Genomic DNA, 20,499 nt, shown 5'->3' with positions numbered 1-20,499 from the left:
CACCAAAGGCCAAAACCTCTCCCTGGGAGTAGGAGCCCCTCCCGTGAGGCAGGCCTGGGCTACAAGGAACTAGGGGAGGGGTGTGGCCAGGTTGCTGGGGTGGCCCTGTCAGGACACCCGGTTCCAGCACAGCCCCCGAGGGCAGACCCAACCTGGGCCTCCTTTGGGCCGCAGCCTGTTTCCTAAACAAGGGCTCGGCTTTCCTGGTCGCAGATGCTTCGAGAGCCTAATGGGAGGTCAGACGCTTTCCCCAGAAACAAGCACTGGTGCTCATAGCCGCAGGGCACTGTCTCAGACACCTGGGAGCCTGTTTGTCCTAACAGCCTCGGCTGTTTGAGACCCGGGCTCCAGGGAGAGCTTCCAGGCAGCGAGGGGCCCGGTGCCGCGGCCAGAGAACCAGGGAGGGGTCTTGTGGGTAAAAGACAGTTTATTGGGGCAGCTGAATGCGGAGCGGGCTCCTTGGGCCACAGACTGGCCGGGAGCGGGCAGCAGGGGCAGCTGCTCAGGCCTCGAACCGTCCTGCGGCTTCCCCCAGGAAGTGGGGCCAACCGGACAGAGGCACAGTTTTCCATCACCGACATGCTGAGCGCGATCCACGGGGAAGGTGCTGACACGCTGTCGGTAAAGGCCTTGAGGCAGAGCCAATCGGGGCTCCGAACAACACTGGTGGGCACAAATGGCGGCTCCGTGGCAGGTGAGAAGGTGGAAATACTGACGTGGCACTGGGAGCTGGAGGGGCCTTTCCAAGGATGGCCTAGCTCCGAGGGGCTCCCGCCCGGGCAGCAGTGGGCTCTCTGGGGAACAGGGAAGGGAATTTGCCCTCCAGGGCGAGGGCCCCCTCCAGCGCCCCGTCACGTCACCGCGGGGGCAGGAGAGAGGAGGCCAGGCTGGGGCTGCCCCCAGCAGGCAGCTGTGTTCACAGAGGCTCGCTGCCAAAGCTGCTTCTGCTCTTCTTACGCTTGGCCTTGGTGAAGGGGATGTCGAGGGACTCGAGGCGGAAGGGCCGGGGCTGGGGCATCTCAGGGGCCTGGGAGGGTGGCATGGCGGAGCTGTTGCCGAGGGGGGAGCTGAGGCCTGGCGGCGAGCTGTGATAGGCTGTGGAGGAGAGGCCCGAGGGCGGAGGGCGCTGGTGAGCCCGGAGTGCAGGGTGGGAAAGAAAGCACTGCGTGTGGGTGCAGCCCCTGTCCCGCCCCCACCCGGCCCCAGCCCTGGTCCCACGGCTAGGACCCCACGTTCTAAGACGCTGCTCGGGTTGGGGCCTCAGACCCGGCACTATGTCTGCGCCCAAAGGGTCTGGGCTGGAACACAGCCTGGGATCTCAAGCCAGACAAGCCTGGGTTCAAAGCCCAGCTCCACCCCTTGCTAGAAGGATGGCCTCACTTGGAAGAAAACCCCTCAGTGGTCCTCGGTTAAGAATAGTTTTGTGTGTGTGTGTGTGTGTGTGTGTGTTTCTTTCAGGAACGTTCCCTTTTTTACAACGTTAAGCTATCAAAAGCAGCCAGTCAGAGATTTAGGCCGGCAGGAGCCATTCCTTGCAGCCACCCTGAGCTGTCAGGGATGCCTGGCTGAGCCTCTCAGCCTCAGTTTCCTCATCTGCCCCATGGGCACTGCGCCAGGTTCCCAACGGATGTTAGTTTATTTCCTGTCCAACTTTTCTTTCCTTATTCCTCAACTCCACCCACTTTGTCTCTTAAATAACCTCAGTACAGGACTGAGATGTGCTTCTCATGGATATTTTACTGGAAGTCCTGAGGTCTTTAAAAGCAGAAGAATGAAGTGATTTTCAGTTCTTGCTTTTGAACGTGTTTTGCTTTTGTGACCCTGTCTGCCCCCTTGGCTCAGGGGAAAGCCAATATCCTGGCAGCTGAGGGAGCTGGTAACTGACCAGGGTCATGTAGCCCCACGCCAGGCCCTGACCAGTGTAGGGGGCCCAGTGCATGTCGGGGGAGCAGATGAGTCAAATCGCACGTCTCCCCCAGGAGGAAAGTGGAGACTGTATTGAGCACCTACTATGTGCAGGCCCTGGGCTGGGCCGTTTCCCCATTTCATTTACCTAATCCTGTTCTCCCCCTCACTTAGTAGCTGAGGACCAGGCCTGTCTGACTCCTGTCTGTTGGTCGAGGGCCGAGGGAAGAGGCTGGAGGACAAGAGGGGGCAGGGCACTCACCGAGGCTCTTCCTGGGGTCTGTGCTGAGGATCTGGCTGGCCCGCTTTGGCCGGAAGTAGTTACTGGCAATATTCTCACTGTCGCTCCGACAGAGCATTAGCCTGTAGCGGTCTTCTTCCTGCTGAGATCCCAGACCCTCACTGTTCGTGCAGCTCTTATGTGGGCCCTCACCCAGGGCTCAGCGGCTTCCACAAGCCTGGGGGATGGGGCTCCCCTGGCCCCACTGCCTGCTAGGGTGTATCGGCTACAGACCGGCCTCCTGGGGTGGGATCCAGCCGCGCCTACACCCCCCCACCCCTCCCTTGGGAATGGAAGTGCCTCATTCCCTCCTGCAAACCTCAGCAGAGGGCACTGTGCCAGCTCCATCCGGGCAAGGACAACACAACACACCCAAACCCATCATCAGTACACAAACACATCACAGAAGAGTAATACAGCGCTCAGCTCAGGGGCGCGTTCATGATCGTTAGAGCTGGAGCCCCAATCTTTCTATCACCAAGAACTATTGTTTTTCACTCTCGTGGACTTTTCTTCACCCTGAATCTCTTCCTTCGGGGACCTATCCTTCTCCCCCCAACATCGTCCTGGTGGGGTGATCATTCAGAGTGCCCTAATACCACCACTCCCACTCACCCACCCCTTGCTACACAGCTGGACATGTGACCCACACTGGACCAATCACAGAACTCCATGTTCTGGACATAGTCATTGGTCCAAGAGTAGGCCCGGGACCAGGCAGAACAGATCAGAATCTACACCAGCACTGGTGTGAGGACGCTAAGAGGCCGGTCTCTCTGTTGGGTCACTAATCGCCAGCAGCCGTCTTTCCTGCCTTTCTCACTTGGAGAAAGCCTGCCTGGGTCCAACGCTAGAATACGAAGGGAAGCCTGGCTGTCTGAGCCCCGAGATCCAGCCATGCCTGAAACCGGTCCTCTTAACATGCACCAGTAAATTCCCCTTTTGCTTGTGATTGTCTGCTTTGGGTAGCTTTCGCCGGGAGTAAAAGCATTCTGACTAATAGAACCCCTTAGTGGTCCCAGGGTAAGAATGTTGTGTGTGTGTTTTTCAGGAACTTTCCCTTTTTTATATAGTTAAGCTATCCAAAGCAGCCAATCAGAGCTTTAGACCAGCGAGGGCCCAGGGAGCCAAACTGCGCTGCTGGGCCTCTGGGATTCGAGCTGCCGCTTCTGTGCTTCCCCCGCAGCTGGGCCGATCTGAACCGTCTCCTTTCCCTCTGGTCGTTGTGACCACACGTGGGTTTGGATGAGGGCCAGAGGGGGTTGAAGGTGTAGGTGCCAACAGGTGCACAGGAAGGACCCCGGTTCAGCCCCTGCTTGAATGAATCCTCAGGGCGGATGGAAGTAGAAGTCCAGCTCCCCGTGGTAATGCACCCTGGAGCCAGCCCCCTCAGCCCACCCCTCGCTCCCTCTCCGGGGGTCTTACCATGCCCTGCTCGCCGCTGTCTGCCGAGGAGGTTTTGCGGGCTGGTCTGTTCTGCAGCCCTGTTGGAACTGCTGTGAGAAAACAAAAGCTGAAGTGCCTGCTGCTCGCTATGGGGGCCAGAAGGACAGGGTGGGCTGCAGCCCTCTCCCCTGGGGTGGGGGGCGCGTTAGGCCTGGCTCAGGCTTGGTTGGAGCCAAGGGAGGCCTTCCCGGGCCAAGCAAAGGGATGCCTCCGGGAAACACAACAGGAGGCTCAGACCCCAAAGAAGATGGCAGGCTGGTGGCGGGGAGGAAGGCTGCAGCTGCCTGGAGTGTCAGCAGAGATGGGGTCAGCGGCCATAAACACCGGAGACATGGGGCCTGGACGACCCTCTGACCAAGGGGAGAACTGGCGGGGGCCTTGTGGGCTGTAACAGCTACTGCTCTCTGCATGGGCAGAGCCAGCTTCGTGGCTGCAGAAAGAGCCACTCAGTCTGGCCAGACTCCACTTCAAGATGGAGGCGCCTTGAAGATCCTCTTATCCCCCCCCCCCACCCCGCCCCCCACTTCTTTGTGAAGATGAGAGCACCAAAGCCCAAGAGGGACTGTGACCCTCTGAAGGTCACAGGAAGGTCAGTGCAAAGGCAGAAGTTGAACCAGGCCTGCAGGGGACAGCTCCTTTGCCTCCCTGGCCCTGCACCTCATGCTGTGACTGACAGGCGCTCCCCTCTCTGAGAGTCCACTTCCTCCCGTGTAAACCAGGGGCAGTGGTCCTTGTCCTTCACAGGATGGTTGTGGGGTGAAATGATAGGATCACGATGATGCTGCAGTGTCCCACGCACTTAAGATGTGCCTGGGTGGCTCTGAGGGTCTTATGTGTATTGACACATTGTAAGCCACCCGCACCCTTTAAGGTGCTATTATTAATCCCCATTTCACAGATGAGGACACTGAGTCCCAAAGAGGTCACACAGGGAGTGATGGAGCCAGAATTCCAACTGACTCAGAACACACCGTTCTCTCAGGCCCCCCATGTTTTGGAATCTCGGGGTCACATGTCTGTTTCACCCACAGCCAACAGTCTACAGGGAAGCAAAGTGTGGAGGCGGGGAGGGAGGGCCGAGGGACAGCCAGGCTCCTGACCTACTGGGAGGCTGGTTTTGATGACCACGGGCTCCGGGATCTTCCAGAAGCCGTTGTCCTCATCCCAGCAGGCCTCGCGCCGGACCCGGTCCAGGTTGCTGTAGTTACAGTCCCGGCGAATCAGCGGCTGCACCTGCTCCAGCAGCTGCTGGGAGAGCAGGAAGTCGCGTTCCTGCCGGCGGATGGTGGCCAGGTAATCGATCTTCTCGAGCTCAAACTCCGACTGCAGGTCTTTGATCTCCACCTCTGCCGCCCGAAGCTGGAAATGAAGCATTTCAAGTGTACAGTTCATTCAGTGGCTTCCAGTACATTCAGAGTTGTGCGGCCATTGTCCCAATCAGTGTGGGAGCATTTCATCACCCCAAAAGGGACCCCATACTCATACGTCATTCCCCACTTCTCCAACCCCCAGCCCTAGGCAACCACCAGTCTACTTCCTGCCTGTAAATGTGCTTATTCTGGACATTTCTTATGAATGAAATCATGGCAGCATATACTATGTCGCCTTTTGTGTCTCGCTTCTCTCACGTGACATGGTGTTTTCAAGTTCACCATGTATCACGTATCAGTACTTCCTTTTACTGCGGAATACTCTCCCGTTGGGCGAATATGCTACATTCTTTACGTTTATGCCTGTTTTCACTTTGGGCTGTAATGAATGATGCTGCTCTGAACATTCGTGTACAAGTCTTTGTGTGGGTGTGGACATATTTTCATTTCTCTTGAGTGTAACTGCTGTGTCGTTATGAAATAAACAGGAGAGCTACTCCAAGGAACAGAAATGTAGATCAGTGCATTTCAGGAGAAAACCCCCCCACAGCACGAGGGCATCGGGCCAGACATTAAACACGTAACACAGCACCCCAATGTGAATAAAAATCCCTTCAACAGGTAGTCACAGACATGAAGACTTCAAGTCAGAAGTCCAAAACTTAACATGGAAATGGACAAAAATGAAGACAGTGTGAGATGGGACATTCACCAAACCCAGGAAGAATTTGTGTGGTTTTTATTTTAAATTTAGGTATGTCGCCCTGGCTGGGTGGCTTAGTTGGTTGGAGTCTTAGCCCATATACCAAAAAGGTCGCGGGCTTGATCCCCAGTTAGGGCACATACAGGAGGCAACCAATCGATGTTTGTTTCTTTCTTTCTTTCTCTCTCTCTCTCTCTCTCTCTCTCTCTCTCTCTCTCTCTCTCTCTTCTCCCTCCCCCACTCTCTCCCTTCCTCTCTCAAAAAAAATAAATAAAAATCAATAAACATATCCTTAGGTGAGGATTTAGAAAACACTTAGCCTTAACCGGTTTGGCTCAGTGGATAGAGCGTCATCGGCCTGCGGACTGAAGGATCCCAGGTTCGATTCCGGTCAAGGGCATGTACCTGGGTTGCGGGCACATCCCCAGTGGGGGGTGTGCAGGAGGCAGCTGGTTGATGTTTCTCTCTCATCGATGTTTCTGACTCTCTATCCCTCTCCCTTCCTCTCTGTAAAAAATCAATAAAATATATTTTAAAAAAATAAATAAATAAAAAACACTTAGATATGTAAACCAAGTTATGAGATATCCAAGGAAGAATGAATTTGACTGAAAAGCATAACAAGAGGTACTAAGAAAAGGCATGAAAATAGCGAAGAAAATATAAAATGAAAGCGGTTTAAAGAGGAAAAAGTCACCACCTTCCTGCTTTGGCAAGACCCTCGATTGCCAGTGTTGGTGGGCGAGGCGGGGGGGGGAGGGGGGGACCTACAGGTGGCCCAGGGGACACCAGGAGGCCCGGACCACGCAGAGGACGCGCCACCCGAGGAGGAAGAAGTGACTGGCGCAGAGGCGGGGCCTCATTCTCTGCCCCAGCCTCACTCCCTGCGCTCAGCCACGGCCACGCTGCCTCCTTCGTTCCTGGATCCGCTCCCTGTTCCCAGCGCTGACCCCTCTGGGCCCAGAACCCTCTGCCTTCAGGTGCTGCCTCTTAGCTTCCAGGCCCCACTTAGAAGCCACACCTCCCTCACAACTTCCTGTCCCCATGAAGGTGGCCCCAGGAGCTCCTGGGGTGAATGCTCACGTCCACTAGGGGGCCGGTGTCCTGGTGCACTCGGCCTGTGGCAGTGGATTAAGTTGTGCATTTGTGACGTGGATGTCTGCACTTCAGTGAAAGTGGGAAAATAAAGCCGCCGCCCGTCCCGGTATCTGCAGTGTCATCACCCAGACTCTGTTGCTTGTTTCTCTGTTGTTGTTTCTTACACACACACACTCTCCCACTGGAAAGTGAGCCTCAGGCCGGCTGGCTCAGTGGTTGAGCGTCGACCTATGAACCAGGAGGTCATGGTTCGATTCCTGGTCAAGGGCCCATGCCCAGGTTGTGGGCTCGATCCCCAGTGTGGGTGTGCAGGAGGCAGCCGACTGATGCTTCTCTCTCATCGTTGATGTTTCTCTCTCTCTCCCTCTCCCTTCTCTCTGAAATCAATAAAAATTATTTTTTTGGTTGTATCAAACTATGTATTAAATATAATCATCTGTATGTATGTATGTATGTATGTACAGTGGGGCCTCGACTTACGAATTTAATTCGTTCTGAGACCGAGCTCGTTAAGGAGCTCGTTAACTCAAATTACTCTGTCAACTCAAAGCAAAAAATTGGCCGAGAGACAGCTGGTATCTCAAAAAACTCGTTAGTCCGGACACTCGTAAGTCAAGGCCCCACTGTATGTATGTGTGTGTGTGTGTGTGTATTTTTAATTAAGCCCCAGGACAGCAGACACACACCTGGCCCTGTGGCTGCTCCCACTAACAGGCCGTGTGCAGGGTGGATGGACGCCGCAGGGCGGGGCAGGGCCTCCCGGGCCTCACCTTCCTCTGCATCTTCTCCAGCAGCTTGCTCTTGGCCCTCACTTCCTCCTGGATGGAGTCGTAGACGTTGAGCAGCACCCACTCCCCGCTGTCCTCGTCCGAATTCTGCAGGGCGGCCACCAGCTGCTTCCTGCGCTCGTCCGCGTAGCGTTTCCGTCGCTTGTGCTTCTCCTTCAGGTCCTTGTTCTTGGCCTGCTCCCCGCCGACCACCTGTTGCTCCAGCAGCTGCAGGCTGCCCGCGGAGAGGAAAGCACGCGTCACTGAGTGCTCCCAACAGCCCCGCTTCCCGCAGGCCTCCACTGAGGCTCCCAGAGGCGAGGCCACAGGTTCAGGGCCAGAACCGAGGTTCCTACCGGACCTACCTGACTCTACCACGGCCATGGCTGTGCCCAACAGGAAGGGTGAGAATCTCACCCACCCGCCACCCGCCTCCCAGGCTCCGCTGTGCTCCCAGGAGCCTGGTGACGGGCACTGCCTGGCTGGGATCATCCCCACCCAGCCCCGCGGGCACATGCTGAGTGCAGTCAGTCGGTCAGTCAGAGAAAGACCAATCCGTCTGCTCCCACTGGCACGTGGACTCTCAGAAGCAGAACCAGCCAGCCAAGCTCCTGGACACAGAACAGATCCGCTGGAGGGCTGGGGTGTGGGGCTGGCCAAATGGTGGAGGTGGTCAAAAGGCACCGGCCTCCGGTAATAAAACAAGTCCTGGGGATGTCACGTACAGCATAGAGACTAGACTTAAACACACTGTATTGCATATTTGAAAGTTGTTAAGAAAATATGCCCTAACCGGTTTGGCTCAGTGGATAGAGCGTCGGCCTGCGGACTGAGGAGTCCCAGGTTCGATTCCGGTCAAGGGCATGTACCTTGGTTGCGGGCATGTTCCCAGTAGGGGGTGTGCAGGAGGCAGCTGATGGATGTTTCTCTCTCATCGATGTTTCAAACTCTCTATCCCTCTCCCTTCCTCTCTGTAAAAATCAATAAAAAATATTTTTTTTAAAAAAGAAAACGAATTGTATGAGTCCTCATCACAAGTAAGACGTTGTGGTGACTGTGTATAAGGCCGGATGTTACCTAGACTCACAGTGGCAGTCTTCTCGCCATGTACACAGATATGGAATCAGTACGTGGCACGCCTGAAACTTCCATAATTGTCCATCACACCTCAATTTTTTAAATGCAAAAGAAATACATCCAGCACACAATGTTTGATTGGGCGGAGACATGTATAATACATTTTTAAAATATTTACATCCCAAATGTTCAAATTTGTTTAGAGTTCTGCCCTTTATTTATTTTTTTTTAAATATATTTTATTGATTTCGGAGAGGAAGGGAGAGGGAGAGCCAAACCGGCCAGGACGCGTTCTGCTCTTTAAAGAACAGGTTTAAGTGGCCATGAGGCAAGGCTCATGTGGACTCCTCGCTGCCCAGTAAAGCGCCACTCAGTGTTTCAGACGTTGCCTTGTTCCACAGGGACACAGGCTCATAACTACCACCCACCTCCCAGAGCTGATGGTCAGCAGCAGAGCAGGCCGCGCCCTCACAGCAGGTCGGGGCGTGCTCCAGGGCCAGAGGGGGGCTGTGCAGCCTCAGTGGGGGGTCAGGAAGAATCCAGGGGCACCCCCACACCCAGGCGTAGCTCCTTCCCGCCCCGTGAGGGGTCCCTTACCGGGCGATCACCTGCTGCTGGTCCACCATGGGCATCAGGTCGTCGGTCAGCACTGCCACCTCTACGCCCACACTGTCCCTTCTCGAACTCGTCATGGCCAGCTGGGGCTGGACCTCGGCCTCAGGCCCCCCGCCAGGCTCTGCTGCCAACACCTCGTCTTTGTCCCCTTCCTGGCCCAGGTCAGCCTCCTGAGAAACAGAGAAACCTCAGTGGAGGGGGGGAGGCAGCCCCCGACAGCAGCTCACGGTGGCCTCCGTCCCACGTCCCACCCGGGGCATCGCGGCCCTCACATGGCGTAGGGACACCAGTTACACAGAAATGCAGCCACCGAGGCCCTCTGCTGCCCTTGCCCCAGCACCCGCTCCCTCCCTCTCCAGGCTTCCCGAGGCAGCCAGGGCGGGTTCTGTGGGCACAAATTGACCACAGCCCTTTCCTGGTTACAGCTCTTCAGGGGTCCCCGCTGCCTCTGCAGTAAATCCAGTTTCTTCCGTGGCCTGCCGGGCCCTCCGGGCCCACTCCCGCCTCCACCCTGCTACCCTGTCCACCCTGCTGTTTCTCCAGCTTCATTTTCTGTTGCTGAGAAAGTCAAGACCTTTCCAGCCCCAGGACTTTGGCCTTTGCTCTCCCCTGGCACCTTGTCCCTCCTTGGGTCCCTCTCAGTGTCGCCTTACAGTAGGGCTCCCCTGGGCTACCCATCTGCCAGCTCCTACCCAGTGCTCAGGTCCAGAGGTTGGCAGGTAGCTTCCTCTCTCCAAAAATGTGAGTAGATTTAAAGCCTTCCTCTCGTTCCCTGGGGCCTGCTGTGCTTTCTTAAGCAGAAAAGGGCGGGTCTGAGGGCAGCAGTGTTCAAAATGCCCCCTGGCCCTCAGCGGGGTCCCTGATAGCACCCCAGCGCCGCCTCCACGCACACTTGGCCTCTCTGCCTTAGACAAGGGTTCCAGGCAGAGGAAAGCTGGAAAATCCCTGCTGAACAGCGGCCTCTTGTTAACGGTTAATAAGAGGCCTGACAGCGCCTGCAGCTGTGTATGGCTTTGCAATGGGCCATCTGATGAGCTGGGGTGGTTGTCCCTGTTTTATGAATGAAAATATTGAGGCCAGAGAGGGAGGGGACAAGTGGAGTGCCACAGGAAGGACCGGGCCCCTGGAAGTCCTCCCCATGCACAGCCAGCCGGCCCAGGGTACTCACTGTCTCGGGCAGGAGGCCGCCCTCTGCCTCAGCTTCAGCCCCGAAGTCACTGAGCTCAGGGACATCTGTCAGGGAGGGGTGCTTGCAGGAGGGCGGGTCGGGGAAAAGGAGGGATGGTGGGGCCAGAGTCAGCCTCTGCTGCCCTACCCCGGCCTCCCCTGCAGCTCCCCACCCCCACCACCACCTCCTGACTGTCACTGAGGAGAGAAGGGGCAGGAACAAGAGCGATGAGATGAAAGGAGAGAACAGAGAAAGAGGAAACAGGAGAGCGGAGACAGGGCGTGCTCTGAGCACCTGCTGTGTTCCAGGAGCGTTACCTGCCCTGCGAAGCACCCATCAGCCCCATTTTACAGATGAAGAAACTGAGGCCCAGATAGCAACTGCCCAAGGTCACACAACTAAGTGAGTGGCACAGCCAGGACCTGGACCCACTTCTGTCTGACTCAAGGCCTGTGCTCTACACACACACACACACACACACACACACACACACACCCATACACCCACGGAAAGAAGAGGCAAGGAAAGGAAAGAAACAAACAAAAAAGAAAACATTTCACCCTGGCTGGTTTGGCTCAGTGGATAGAGTGTCAGCCTGCATACTAAAGGGTCCCGGGTTCAATTCTGGTCAAGGGCACATGTCCAGGTTGCCGACTTGATCCCCAGTAGGGGGCATGCAGGAGGAAGCCGGTCAATGATTCCCTCTCATCACTGATGTTTCTAACTCTCTCTCCCTCTCCCTTCCTCTCTGAAGTCAATAAAAATATTCAAAAAACTATTATAGAGAAAGGGCAAACAGCAATATTAAAATATTTCTTCTAATTAATTCCTCTTCAATGTGCACGAATTTCGTGCACCGGGCCACTAGTTTCAACATAAAAAAAGAGAGTTGGAAAGTGAGAGGACTGACAAAGCGGCAGGATGGAGGAGGAGCAGCACGGCCGGATCCCCGGGGGGTCCCTGAATGGTAGCTGGAGCCCCGCAGACCCAGCCCAGCCTGCTGCTCTGACCCCGCAAGAGCATGAGGGTGGACCAAGGCCTCCCCCGGCTCTCTCAGGCCTGGAAGCTCAGTCTAATCATGGCAACTCGGCAAACTCCCGTGCTGGTGTCCCTTCATCAGCAGAGCAGGTGTCCTCCTGGCATAGCCTTGTATTTTGACCCCAACTTTCCTACCGATTTACAGAGCGTGACACAAAGCCTGTCTTTCCCAGACCCCTGAACGGGAGGCCCTGAGCCGGCCACAGGCCAGAGCCACCACCAAGATGGTGGGGTCAGAGCCGCAGCTGGAGCTGTCCATCCCTGTGCGCCCAGTGACCCCCACCTCCCGGCTGAGATCTGTCTGCTGAATTCCCGCCCGGCGTCCTGCATGGCATCAGCTACCTGCATGGGGACCTTGGGTATGTCCGTCTGGGATGCGTCTGCCAGGGCCATGGTGGACGAAAGCCTGGCCAGCTTGGCTTCCATGTCGGCAAAGGGGTCATGCAGGCCGGGGAGCAGCTCCAGGGGCACCAGCTGTGGCTCCTCTTCCTGGAGGGAGGGCTCCTCCCCCAGCAGGGCCGCCTGGCTGAGCTCATCCAGGAAGTCCTTGCTCTTCGCCTCCACCTGGGGCACAGAGGGGAGCTCCAGGGTGGGGGGCTCCTGGAGCCCAAGGAAGGCCTCGGGCGTGGAGGTTCCTTCCAGTGTGGACGACTCATCAGACCCCAAGGAACTCTCGGACTTGGAGGTCCCCGCCCTGGGCAGGTCCTCACACTGGGAAGGGAGCCCAGCCGTGGAGACGCCCTCGCTGGGTGGAGGGTCGCTGATGGAGTGCGTCTCGGGCTTCACCGGCATCTCGTACTGGAAAGCAGGTGTGCACTCAGACACGTTGGCAAACTCGGCCTTGGACATGACTTCAGTGTTGAAGAGGACTTCTGCCTTCAGGACGGCCTCTGCAGAGGGAGACCTTCCCTTAGCGCCTTAAAGGTTGGAATGAGGAGGCCTTCCCTGGAAGCTGGTCCAACCCCACCATCTCCAAGAGACCACCTGAAGAGTCAGAGCCCCCAGGCGCCCCCAGATATCGGTTCCCACCTCTGCCCCGGCCCTCTCCCCCGCCAGCAGAACTCAAACCCTGTCTCCTTCCACCTCTTCCGGGAAGCCTTCCCTGACCAGCCCGTGGTTTCTCCATTCTCTGACCTCCCCAGCTGTTAAGTGCTGGGCTCTCACCACCTGCCTTGGGACTGCTTTTAACAAGCAAGCCTGTGGGTCTTACTGCCTCTCCATGTGAGCTGATGAACAGCAGATTTCACCCCCAAATCCCCCAGGGGTCCCCGCTGAAGTGCCCAGCTCAAGGCTCTTGTCCACAGGATGGATCTGCTAGACCTGTGGCAGTTAAATGAACACCGTGAATGAGTGTTAAGACCAAATAAAATCACTCAGAGAAGAGCATTCAAACTGGACAGGAGGGAGCTCTCTGAGGGGCAGAAAATGCTAGAACCTGCCTCCTGCTTCCTCTGGGTGTGCACAGAGAGTGGCATCCTCCTTCCAGCCTGGACGGACTCTGATCACACAGGCCTCCTTGGCGCTCCCAGCCATGGGCATTAGACCACCTCCCCTACATCCCATCCGCTTCATTGCCGCTGATGCCTGGCTCCCCGGAGACATCCCGGGCGCTCCCTAGCTCAGTGGCCTGAACCTGTCCAAACCTCAGTTTGCACACTTGCAACGTGAGGACCCAGTGAGTCCCTCCTCCCTGAGCACCTACCCAGGGCCTGGCACACAGCAATGCCCAATAAACAGCACTGATGATGTGTCCAATATCGTCATCATTACAAGATGGATTTTACAATGTTTGGGTGAGTACGAGGAAGCCTGGGCTGCTTGGCACCACGGGTGTTTGGATGATAGTGATGAAGTGGAACATTCTAGAACAGCCGTGGGCAAACTACGGCCCATTTGAAATGAATAAAACTAAAAAAAAAAAAAAAGACCGTACCCTTTTATGTAATGATGTTTACTTTGAATTTATATTAGTTCACACAAACACTCCATCCATGCTTTTGTTCCGGCCCTCTGGTCCAGTTTAAGAACCCATTGTGGCCCTCAAGTCAAAAAGTTTGCCCACCCCTGTTCTAGAATGTCAAAAAGAAGACAAAAATGCCCACCTGGGTGTGGCTCAGCAGTTGAGCGCTGACCCAGGGATCAAAAGGTCACCAGTTCAATTCCTGGTCAGGGCACATGCCTGCATTACGGGCTTGATCCCCAGTGTGGGGTGTCCAAGAGGCAGCCGATCAATGATTCTCTCTCATCATTGATGTTTCTCTCTCTCTTCCTCTCCCTTCCTCTCTGAAATCAATAATAATATATATAATATATACATATACATACATATCCTATATAATAAAAGGCTAATATGCAAATAGACCAAACAGTTGCTATGACATGCAGTGACCACCAGGGGGCAGACACTCAACGCAGGAGTTGCCCCCTGGTGGTCAGTGCGCTCCCACAGGGGAAGCGCCGCTCAGCCAGAAGCCAGGCTCATGGCTGGCAAGCACAGTGGTGGTGGCAGGAGCCTCTACCTCCTCCACGGCGGTGCTAAGGATGCCGGGCTGCTGGCTTAGGCAGTCAGAAATCCCCCCCAAGGGCTCCTGGACTGTGAGAGGGCATAGGCCAGGCTGAAGGACCCCCCCTCCCCAGTGCACGAATTTTGAACACTGGGCCTCTAGTGTGTGTGTATCCTATATAATAAAGATGTAATATGTAAATTGTCATTACGCCATGAAGCATAACAACTGACAGCATCACGACTGGATCATGATCAGCAGGAGGGTGGGGCAGCGAGCTACAGGAGGGGGCAGGGCAGCAAGCTATGGGGGGGCGGGGGGAGCTACAGGAGTGCGGGGCAGTGGGCGGAGAGCTCCTGGAGTGCAGCAGCGAGCTACTGGCACACAGATTTGTGCGCGGGGATATATATATATATATGGAGATTTTATATATATACACACACACACACACACACACACACACACAAAAACTTCCAAGAAGGTTCAAGTTCTTACTAATGATTGAATGCTTATTATGGGATATGGTTGCTTTGGTAACAGATGGACTCAAAAATGAGAGGAGACAGTAAAAAATGCAGAAACTCTAGAAGAGGACTTATCCATGACACATGGGGGATACGTTACAACTCTCAGTTGGCCTTGGGCGAGGGCCCCAGCCTGTGGCCAAGGCACCACGCAAGCAGTGCTGTGGGTGAGAACACTGGCTCTGGGGCCAGACGGCCTGGGTTCGAATCCTGTCTCCACTCTACCTGCTGTATGACTTACCCTCTCTGTGCCTCAGTTGCCTCATTTACAAAATGAGAGTCACTGTGGCACCTACCTCGCTGGCTGCTGTGAGGAGTACACAGAGCGAACCCTGGTGCGTACAGAGCGCTCTATAGACGCCAGGAGGTAAAACGAGGCGGAAAGCAGCCCGGTCTCCCCCCAGAGCCGGGGCAGGCGCGCACCTGTCTCCTTGCGCAGGCTCTCCTCCAGCGTGGACAGCTTCACGTCGTACGAGTTGCGCATGGCAGTGATGTCCTCCTCCAGCCGGGCCCTGGACTCCTGCTCCACCTTATAGTCGGCCCGCAGCTGGGCCAGGCGCTCCTCGTACTCCTGGGGGGCGGGAGGGGGTGTGTGTGTGAGAGGAGCACAGGAGGGCAAGCGCTTTATCACCATTTCAGCTTTCAGTATGCCGCCCCCCCGCCCCCCCCCGTGATCCAGAAAATACAAATAAGCCAAAAGAACATGGACAACAGGGGGATGGGAGCATGAGTTTGTGTGGGGGGGGGAGGTTGGGGGTTAATGGGGGGGATGAGGACACATTTGTAATACCTTAACTAATAATAATAATAATAATAAAACAAAAACAAATAAGCCAAAAGAACTGAATTAAAATTACCCACCCAACGCTGGAATGGCTGGTGAAGGCCCTACTACAACTTCTCCCTGTGCATGTTTAACGGGTGAATAATGCATGTGTGTGTGTGTCGTCTATTTTTCCCACACGGCAATACATCAGGAACACCTCTTCGCATCAACAGATAGGTTTTAACCAAAGGGTCCTCAACCCAGTCCTCCCACTCCCCTCCCTCTAGTCCTCCGTACCCCGCCCACTTCCTGTCTCACACTTCACAGGGAACTCTGAAGCCTCTGGCCATGAACTTCCTCCCTTCCCAGCCCCACACCTTCCATCCACCTGCAGGTCCGCCCGCCCCAAAGCTCTGCGTCCTCTCTTGTGACAGTGGATGAACCATCGGACACTGAGCCACCCCACCGGGGACTTCACTCTTTCAATCCCCATCTCCCTCCGACATCACCGACGTCTCCCTCCGTTCCAGACCACTCCCAGCAGTTTACAAAACCTGCTCTCTTCCTTCCAATATTAAAAGCAGTAAAACTCTTCCTGGATCCCATGTGCGCCTCCAGCTACAGTGCCCGTGCCCAGAAGGTGCTCAGAAAACCGTGATTCAAAGGGGGCCAAGTGCAAACCCCGGCAATGAGAGCCCTGCAAGAGGGAAGCTGCCACTGCACCCATTCCAGAGAGGAGAAACAGGCCCGAGCGCTTCAGCAACCTGCCCAAGGCCACCGCGCCCGTGAGAACTGGACCTGCAGACTGTAAAGCTGCATGGGCCCTAGGAATCTTCTAGCTCAAATCCTGCCCCATAAGCCTAGGAGACTGAAGCCCACAGTCACACCTCCAGCTCACGGCTGAGTCATCCCCTGGCCCGGCACCCTCTCCACGGCACGCAGGGGCCACCTCCCTAATCCTGGGCGCCCTGACTGGTTCTGGAATGGGAGGGCAAGAGGACAGACCCCCTCCACGCTTCCTCCCAGTGTGGCTCACAGAAGAAACTCTAGGGTCAGGAAACAGACTTGGTGGTGGCGGCCTCTGGGGCAGCCTCCACTGGGCTGCCCCCTGGGGCGGAGGCAGGCACCCCCATTCCCCAGGTCGATGGACCCTGGAGCCTGCACAGCGTCTCTTCTCCCTGGTGACCACTAGGGGGCGGTGCCTGCCCACCCAATGGGTCCTCCTTGGGAAGGAAGCTTCCATCCCACCCCCACTGTTTTGTGACCAATGGCCACCTGTTGCTGTGCTTCCAGACCCACTCTGAGCCCCCAAAGTGTGACCTCTCACTCTGTGGGCCTGGGCTCGGCATTGCGAAAGGCTGCCTCCTCGCCCTGCCCCGGAGCTCCCAGCAGGGAAAAGGCAGGCAGAGCCGCTGAGCTCCCAAACCTTCACGGGGCCAGGATGGTGTCCAGCTGGGCCTCTCCCTGAACGGTAACGGCCTCTGCCTGCCCGGGGCAGCTCTCGGGGACCCTCAGTCCATTCCCCAGCCTCTGGTCCACAGGAGGCCCCAGGCCTTACCTGGTCTGCCCCCCAAGGCTGGGCCCCGGGCCCCCACAGCCTGACCAGGCTCCCAGGGCCTCAGGGCTGGTCCCACCTGAGGTCATAGTTGAGTGGCAAAGGCCCAGCAACAGACACGTCCAGGCCCCAGGCCCCGGGCCCTGCAGCTGTTCCTGCTGGCACTGGGCTCTCCACCAAGAAAAAGTGCCAAACCCACCACATTCGGGCCTCAGAAGGTGCCTTTAGCAGGAACCTCCGGAAGCTAACAGAGCCTGGAGTTGGGGGCCGGCCATGTTACGTGCCCCCCACCCCCCAACCCCAGAGATCAGCTCCGTATTTGCAAATCATGGTGCTACCTGCCCTGCCGTTCCCGGGATCCTAGGAGCCCACATGTGGGAGGAGGACCCAAGTGACAGCTTTTTCTGGGAGGCTAACACCCCACTTATCCACCAGTCAAATGGGCACCTGGGGGCTCCCCACCGCCTACCCCAGCTGGCCTGCTCTCAGCCCAGGCTTCTTGGCACCTGCTGTGGGAACAACTCCTTCCATCTGACCTCCACACCTCTGCACAGGCCACTCCCACTACCAGGAAGGCCTTCTCGGCTTCCTCCAGCCCACAGCCCCCCATGCCTGCTGTGAGGAGACACGGGGCTCCTGCAGACACCCCCACACCCCTTCCTGTTCTCCCACTCTGGAGTCCGGAACCCGAGTTCAAACCCCAGCTCCGACTCTCCTTAGCTGTGTGACCTTGGGCAAGTCACGGCCCCAGGATCTCTGCCCGCTGTGTGACCCCGAAAGGGAGGCTGTTGTGCCAACCCCAAGGAGATGGGGGTGAAAGGACATCGTTCTGGATGTGGTCGCCTGCCGGCCCCACCTGCCCGCCCTCTCCCACCTGCTCCCGGTCTCACCTCCCGGATCAGCTGCTTCTCAGCCTCCGTGTCATGCTGGATCGCAGGCGGGGACGATGGCTTCTCCTCAGTCTGGACAGGGTTTGGGAGCACCTGGTTGGACAGCAGGGCTATGGGGGGAGGGGGACAGAAATGAGGGGCTGTGACCCGGGTGCACACCGTTTGCAGGAACTAAGCAGCAATCCGCAAAGACAACCACATGCCAGTTCTAAAGGACTTCAGAGTATTGAGCTTATTCGAAGCGCATCTCTATGTAAAGTGCTAATTTACTCAGTCATTTCAGAAAGATTTCTTGAGCACCGCCTGCTGTAGGCACTGGGGGTGTGGCAGGGAACAGAACAGACGACGCTCACTCACCTCACCCCACATGATGGTCTGCTGGAGCCCCCCCTCCCCGGAGAGGAGGTCCCCAGGAGGTAGAGCCTGGATCCGATTCACCGCTGTGTCCCCAGTGCCCAGCACAGGTCCACACGGAGGGGGTGCTCAGAGAACTTTGGATGGGTGGGTGGGTGGGTGGGTGGAAAGATGGATAAAAGGGTGGATGACAGGATAGAGAGAATGAATGGGTGGATGTGTGGATGGTAGGCTAGAAGGGGTGGGTGGAGAGAATGGATGGGGGATGGATGGATGGATGGATGGATGGATAGATGAATGGATGGATAGAGAGGAAGGTGGGTGGGGAGCTGGATGAATGGAGAGACGGACTCAGGCTCCTCTGTGCTCCCTTCCCCAGAGGTTTCCAGATGAGAAGAAACCTTGGTGTCCTGCAGCTGCAAGAACCTTGCAGACCTGCCAGGTATGACTTCTACCAGCAGATGACAGCCAATGCCTGCGCCAGCGCTGCCATCACAAGGCGCCCAGTGGGAGTGGGGTTTGGAGGTGGAGTGAGTCACCCCACTGCTGAGCAGCACAGCATGACGCCGCTGCCTCAGAGGCAGTGGACAGATGGGGGGGGGGGGGAAAGCAGGCGACAGAGCCCCCCTCCCAGCTGATGGGACAGGATGGACACACTGGCCTCTTCCGGGGGCATCAGCAAGCAGACACCTCCGCTGTCACTCCCCAGGGCTCTCCCTCACTGATCCAAAGCCAGGTTCCATGAAGCTGAGGGGACATGGCACGTTGCCTCCGTCTCTCCAGCTCAGCTGGAGGCAGGCAGACCAAGGGCCGGAGCCTTTCTCCTGGGTCCCCTGCCCCTTCCTGCCACCTGGTCCGAGCTGCCCACCTGACAGGTTGCTGAGGCTCATCTGCTGGGCCAGGATCGCCTTGAGCTTCTTGATCTCCTCCTGGTACTCGCGCAGCAGGGCGTCCTTGGGGTCCTCGTTGATGTGCGGCTTGTTCTTGATGTTCTTGGCTCGGTTGGCGTAGCGCAGCGTGCTGAGCGTCTCGTCGTAGTTGTTGTCGGCAGGCGACAGGCAGGCCACCATCAGCGTCTTGGTGTTGCCGCCCAGGGAGTCCTGCAGCAGCCGCGTCAGCTTCGAGTCGCGGTAGGGGATGTGCTTGCAGCGCCCGTCCACCAGGGCCGAGATGACGTTGCCCAGCGCGGACAGCGACAGGTTGATCTTGGTGGCCTCCTTGAGCCGATCCCCGGTGGCACCCGTCTTGGACTGCCGCTCGCTGCCCGCCAGGTCCACCAGGTTCAGCTTGCCTGCCCGCAGGTGGTCCTTGCCACGCTCATCTGCAGACAGACCCGGCGCGGAGAGGTGAGGGCCTCTGGTGGGGACCCTGCCCCCCATTAATGAGGGCAGTTAGCCATCAGGCACCCCACCCACCGAGCGCTCCCCGCCCACCGAGGGCCTCATTTCAGCCACACAGGAGCCCCCTGCAGGAGGTGCTCTTACTATGCCCCTCTTACAGGTGAGGAAACTGAGGCTTGGAAAGGGCATTTAACTTGCCCAAGGCCCACAGCTGCTAAGGGGTGGAGCCCGGATCAGCCCCCAGGGCTGTCTGACTCCAGGAAGCAGGGGCTGGGAGGTAGACTATTCTCTGAGAGCAGCAGACGTCTATGGCTATCACAGCAGCTCCTACAGATGCCTGTGCGGCCAAAGGTGTGTGTGTGTATGTGTGTGTGTGTGTGTGTGAGAGAGAGAGAGAGAGAGAGAGAGAGAGAGAGAGAGAGGGAGGGAGACTGGGTCACCAGGGAGTTGTATTCTTAAGGCAGAAGCACGGCTCTGGAGACTCTCGGACCTGTTCCCATCCCACTTGCTGTGTGACCCCGGCAGAGCCAGGCGCCTCTCTGATCCTCAGTTCTCTCCACACAATGAGACAGAGCAGAGCTCCCCACACGCTGGCTGCTGGGGGGGCGTGAAGTAAACCGACAGCACGTTTTCCAGGGTCCCTGCAGGCCGGGCGCAGAGCGCTAGCCTCCCAGGACAAGCCAGTTCCGCAGCGACTGGCGGCTGTGCCAGCGGAACAGACCCCGCCTGCCCTCCCGTCTGCAGCAGGGGCTCGGAGCACAGACGTTGAGGACTCAGACCCGTGGGGGTTCCAGCTTGACTCCGTCCCTCAGTGGCTGTGAAACTTGGGGGGAAAACTTCACTTGCCCCCGAGCCTCAGCCTTCCTCTCTGTGGAGTGGGAACCAAAGGCCCCGGGGGTGCTGGGAGGGAGGCCTGCACCAGCAGCACCTGCGGGAGGGCTCAGGGCTGTGCCTGGCACTTCGCAAGCGCTCATTAACCGGTGGCTGTTGCTCTTACTACTGTTAATAATTCTTTTTTGTCTGCAGACGACACCATACATGGTTCCACATGAGATAAGAGGGGGTGGGGGGCGGGGGCAGGGCCTTCCTCCTTAGTTTC

General features: G+C 57.0%; 1 protein-coding gene across 2 annotated transcripts in view; it reads right to left on the bottom strand.

Annotated features, from left to right (window-relative positions):
* Positions 1-901: 901 nt before the first annotated feature.
* The window catches only part of KIF17 (kinesin family member 17), a 29,689-nt gene continuing 10,091 nt past the window's right edge, over positions 902-20,499 (bottom strand). Inside the window, exons 5-16 of one of the 2 annotated variants that reach the window (XM_059690911.1) lie at positions 18,929-19,381; positions 17,707-17,816; positions 14,919-15,066; positions 11,810-12,357; positions 10,430-10,510; positions 9,954-10,052; positions 9,244-9,431; positions 7,573-7,804; positions 4,732-4,990; positions 3,611-3,681; positions 2,168-2,285; positions 902-1,095 (exon numbers count right to left, since the gene is read on the bottom strand). In XM_059690911.1, the coding sequence (XP_059546894.1) occupies positions 917-1,095; positions 2,168-2,285; positions 3,611-3,681; positions 4,732-4,990; positions 7,573-7,804; positions 9,244-9,431; positions 9,954-10,052; positions 10,430-10,510; positions 11,810-12,357; positions 14,919-15,066; positions 17,707-17,816; positions 18,929-19,381 (2,486 nt within the window). In that variant the 3' untranslated portion in view covers positions 902-916. The remainder of the gene's footprint in view (positions 1,096-2,167; positions 2,286-3,610; positions 3,682-4,731; positions 4,991-7,572; positions 7,805-9,243; positions 9,432-9,953; positions 10,053-10,429; positions 10,511-11,809; positions 12,358-14,918; positions 15,067-17,706; positions 17,817-18,928; positions 19,382-20,499) is intronic. The other variant, XM_059690910.1, reaches the window with a different exon arrangement.

This window comes from Myotis daubentonii, chromosome 3, assembly GCF_963259705.1.
Source record: "Myotis daubentonii chromosome 3, mMyoDau2.1, whole genome shotgun sequence".
Classification (NCBI taxonomy): Eukaryota; Metazoa; Chordata; class Mammalia; order Chiroptera; family Vespertilionidae; genus Myotis; species Myotis daubentonii.
The sequence above is the reverse complement of the archived record's forward strand: the minus strand, read 5'-3'. Positions and strand labels throughout refer to the sequence as shown.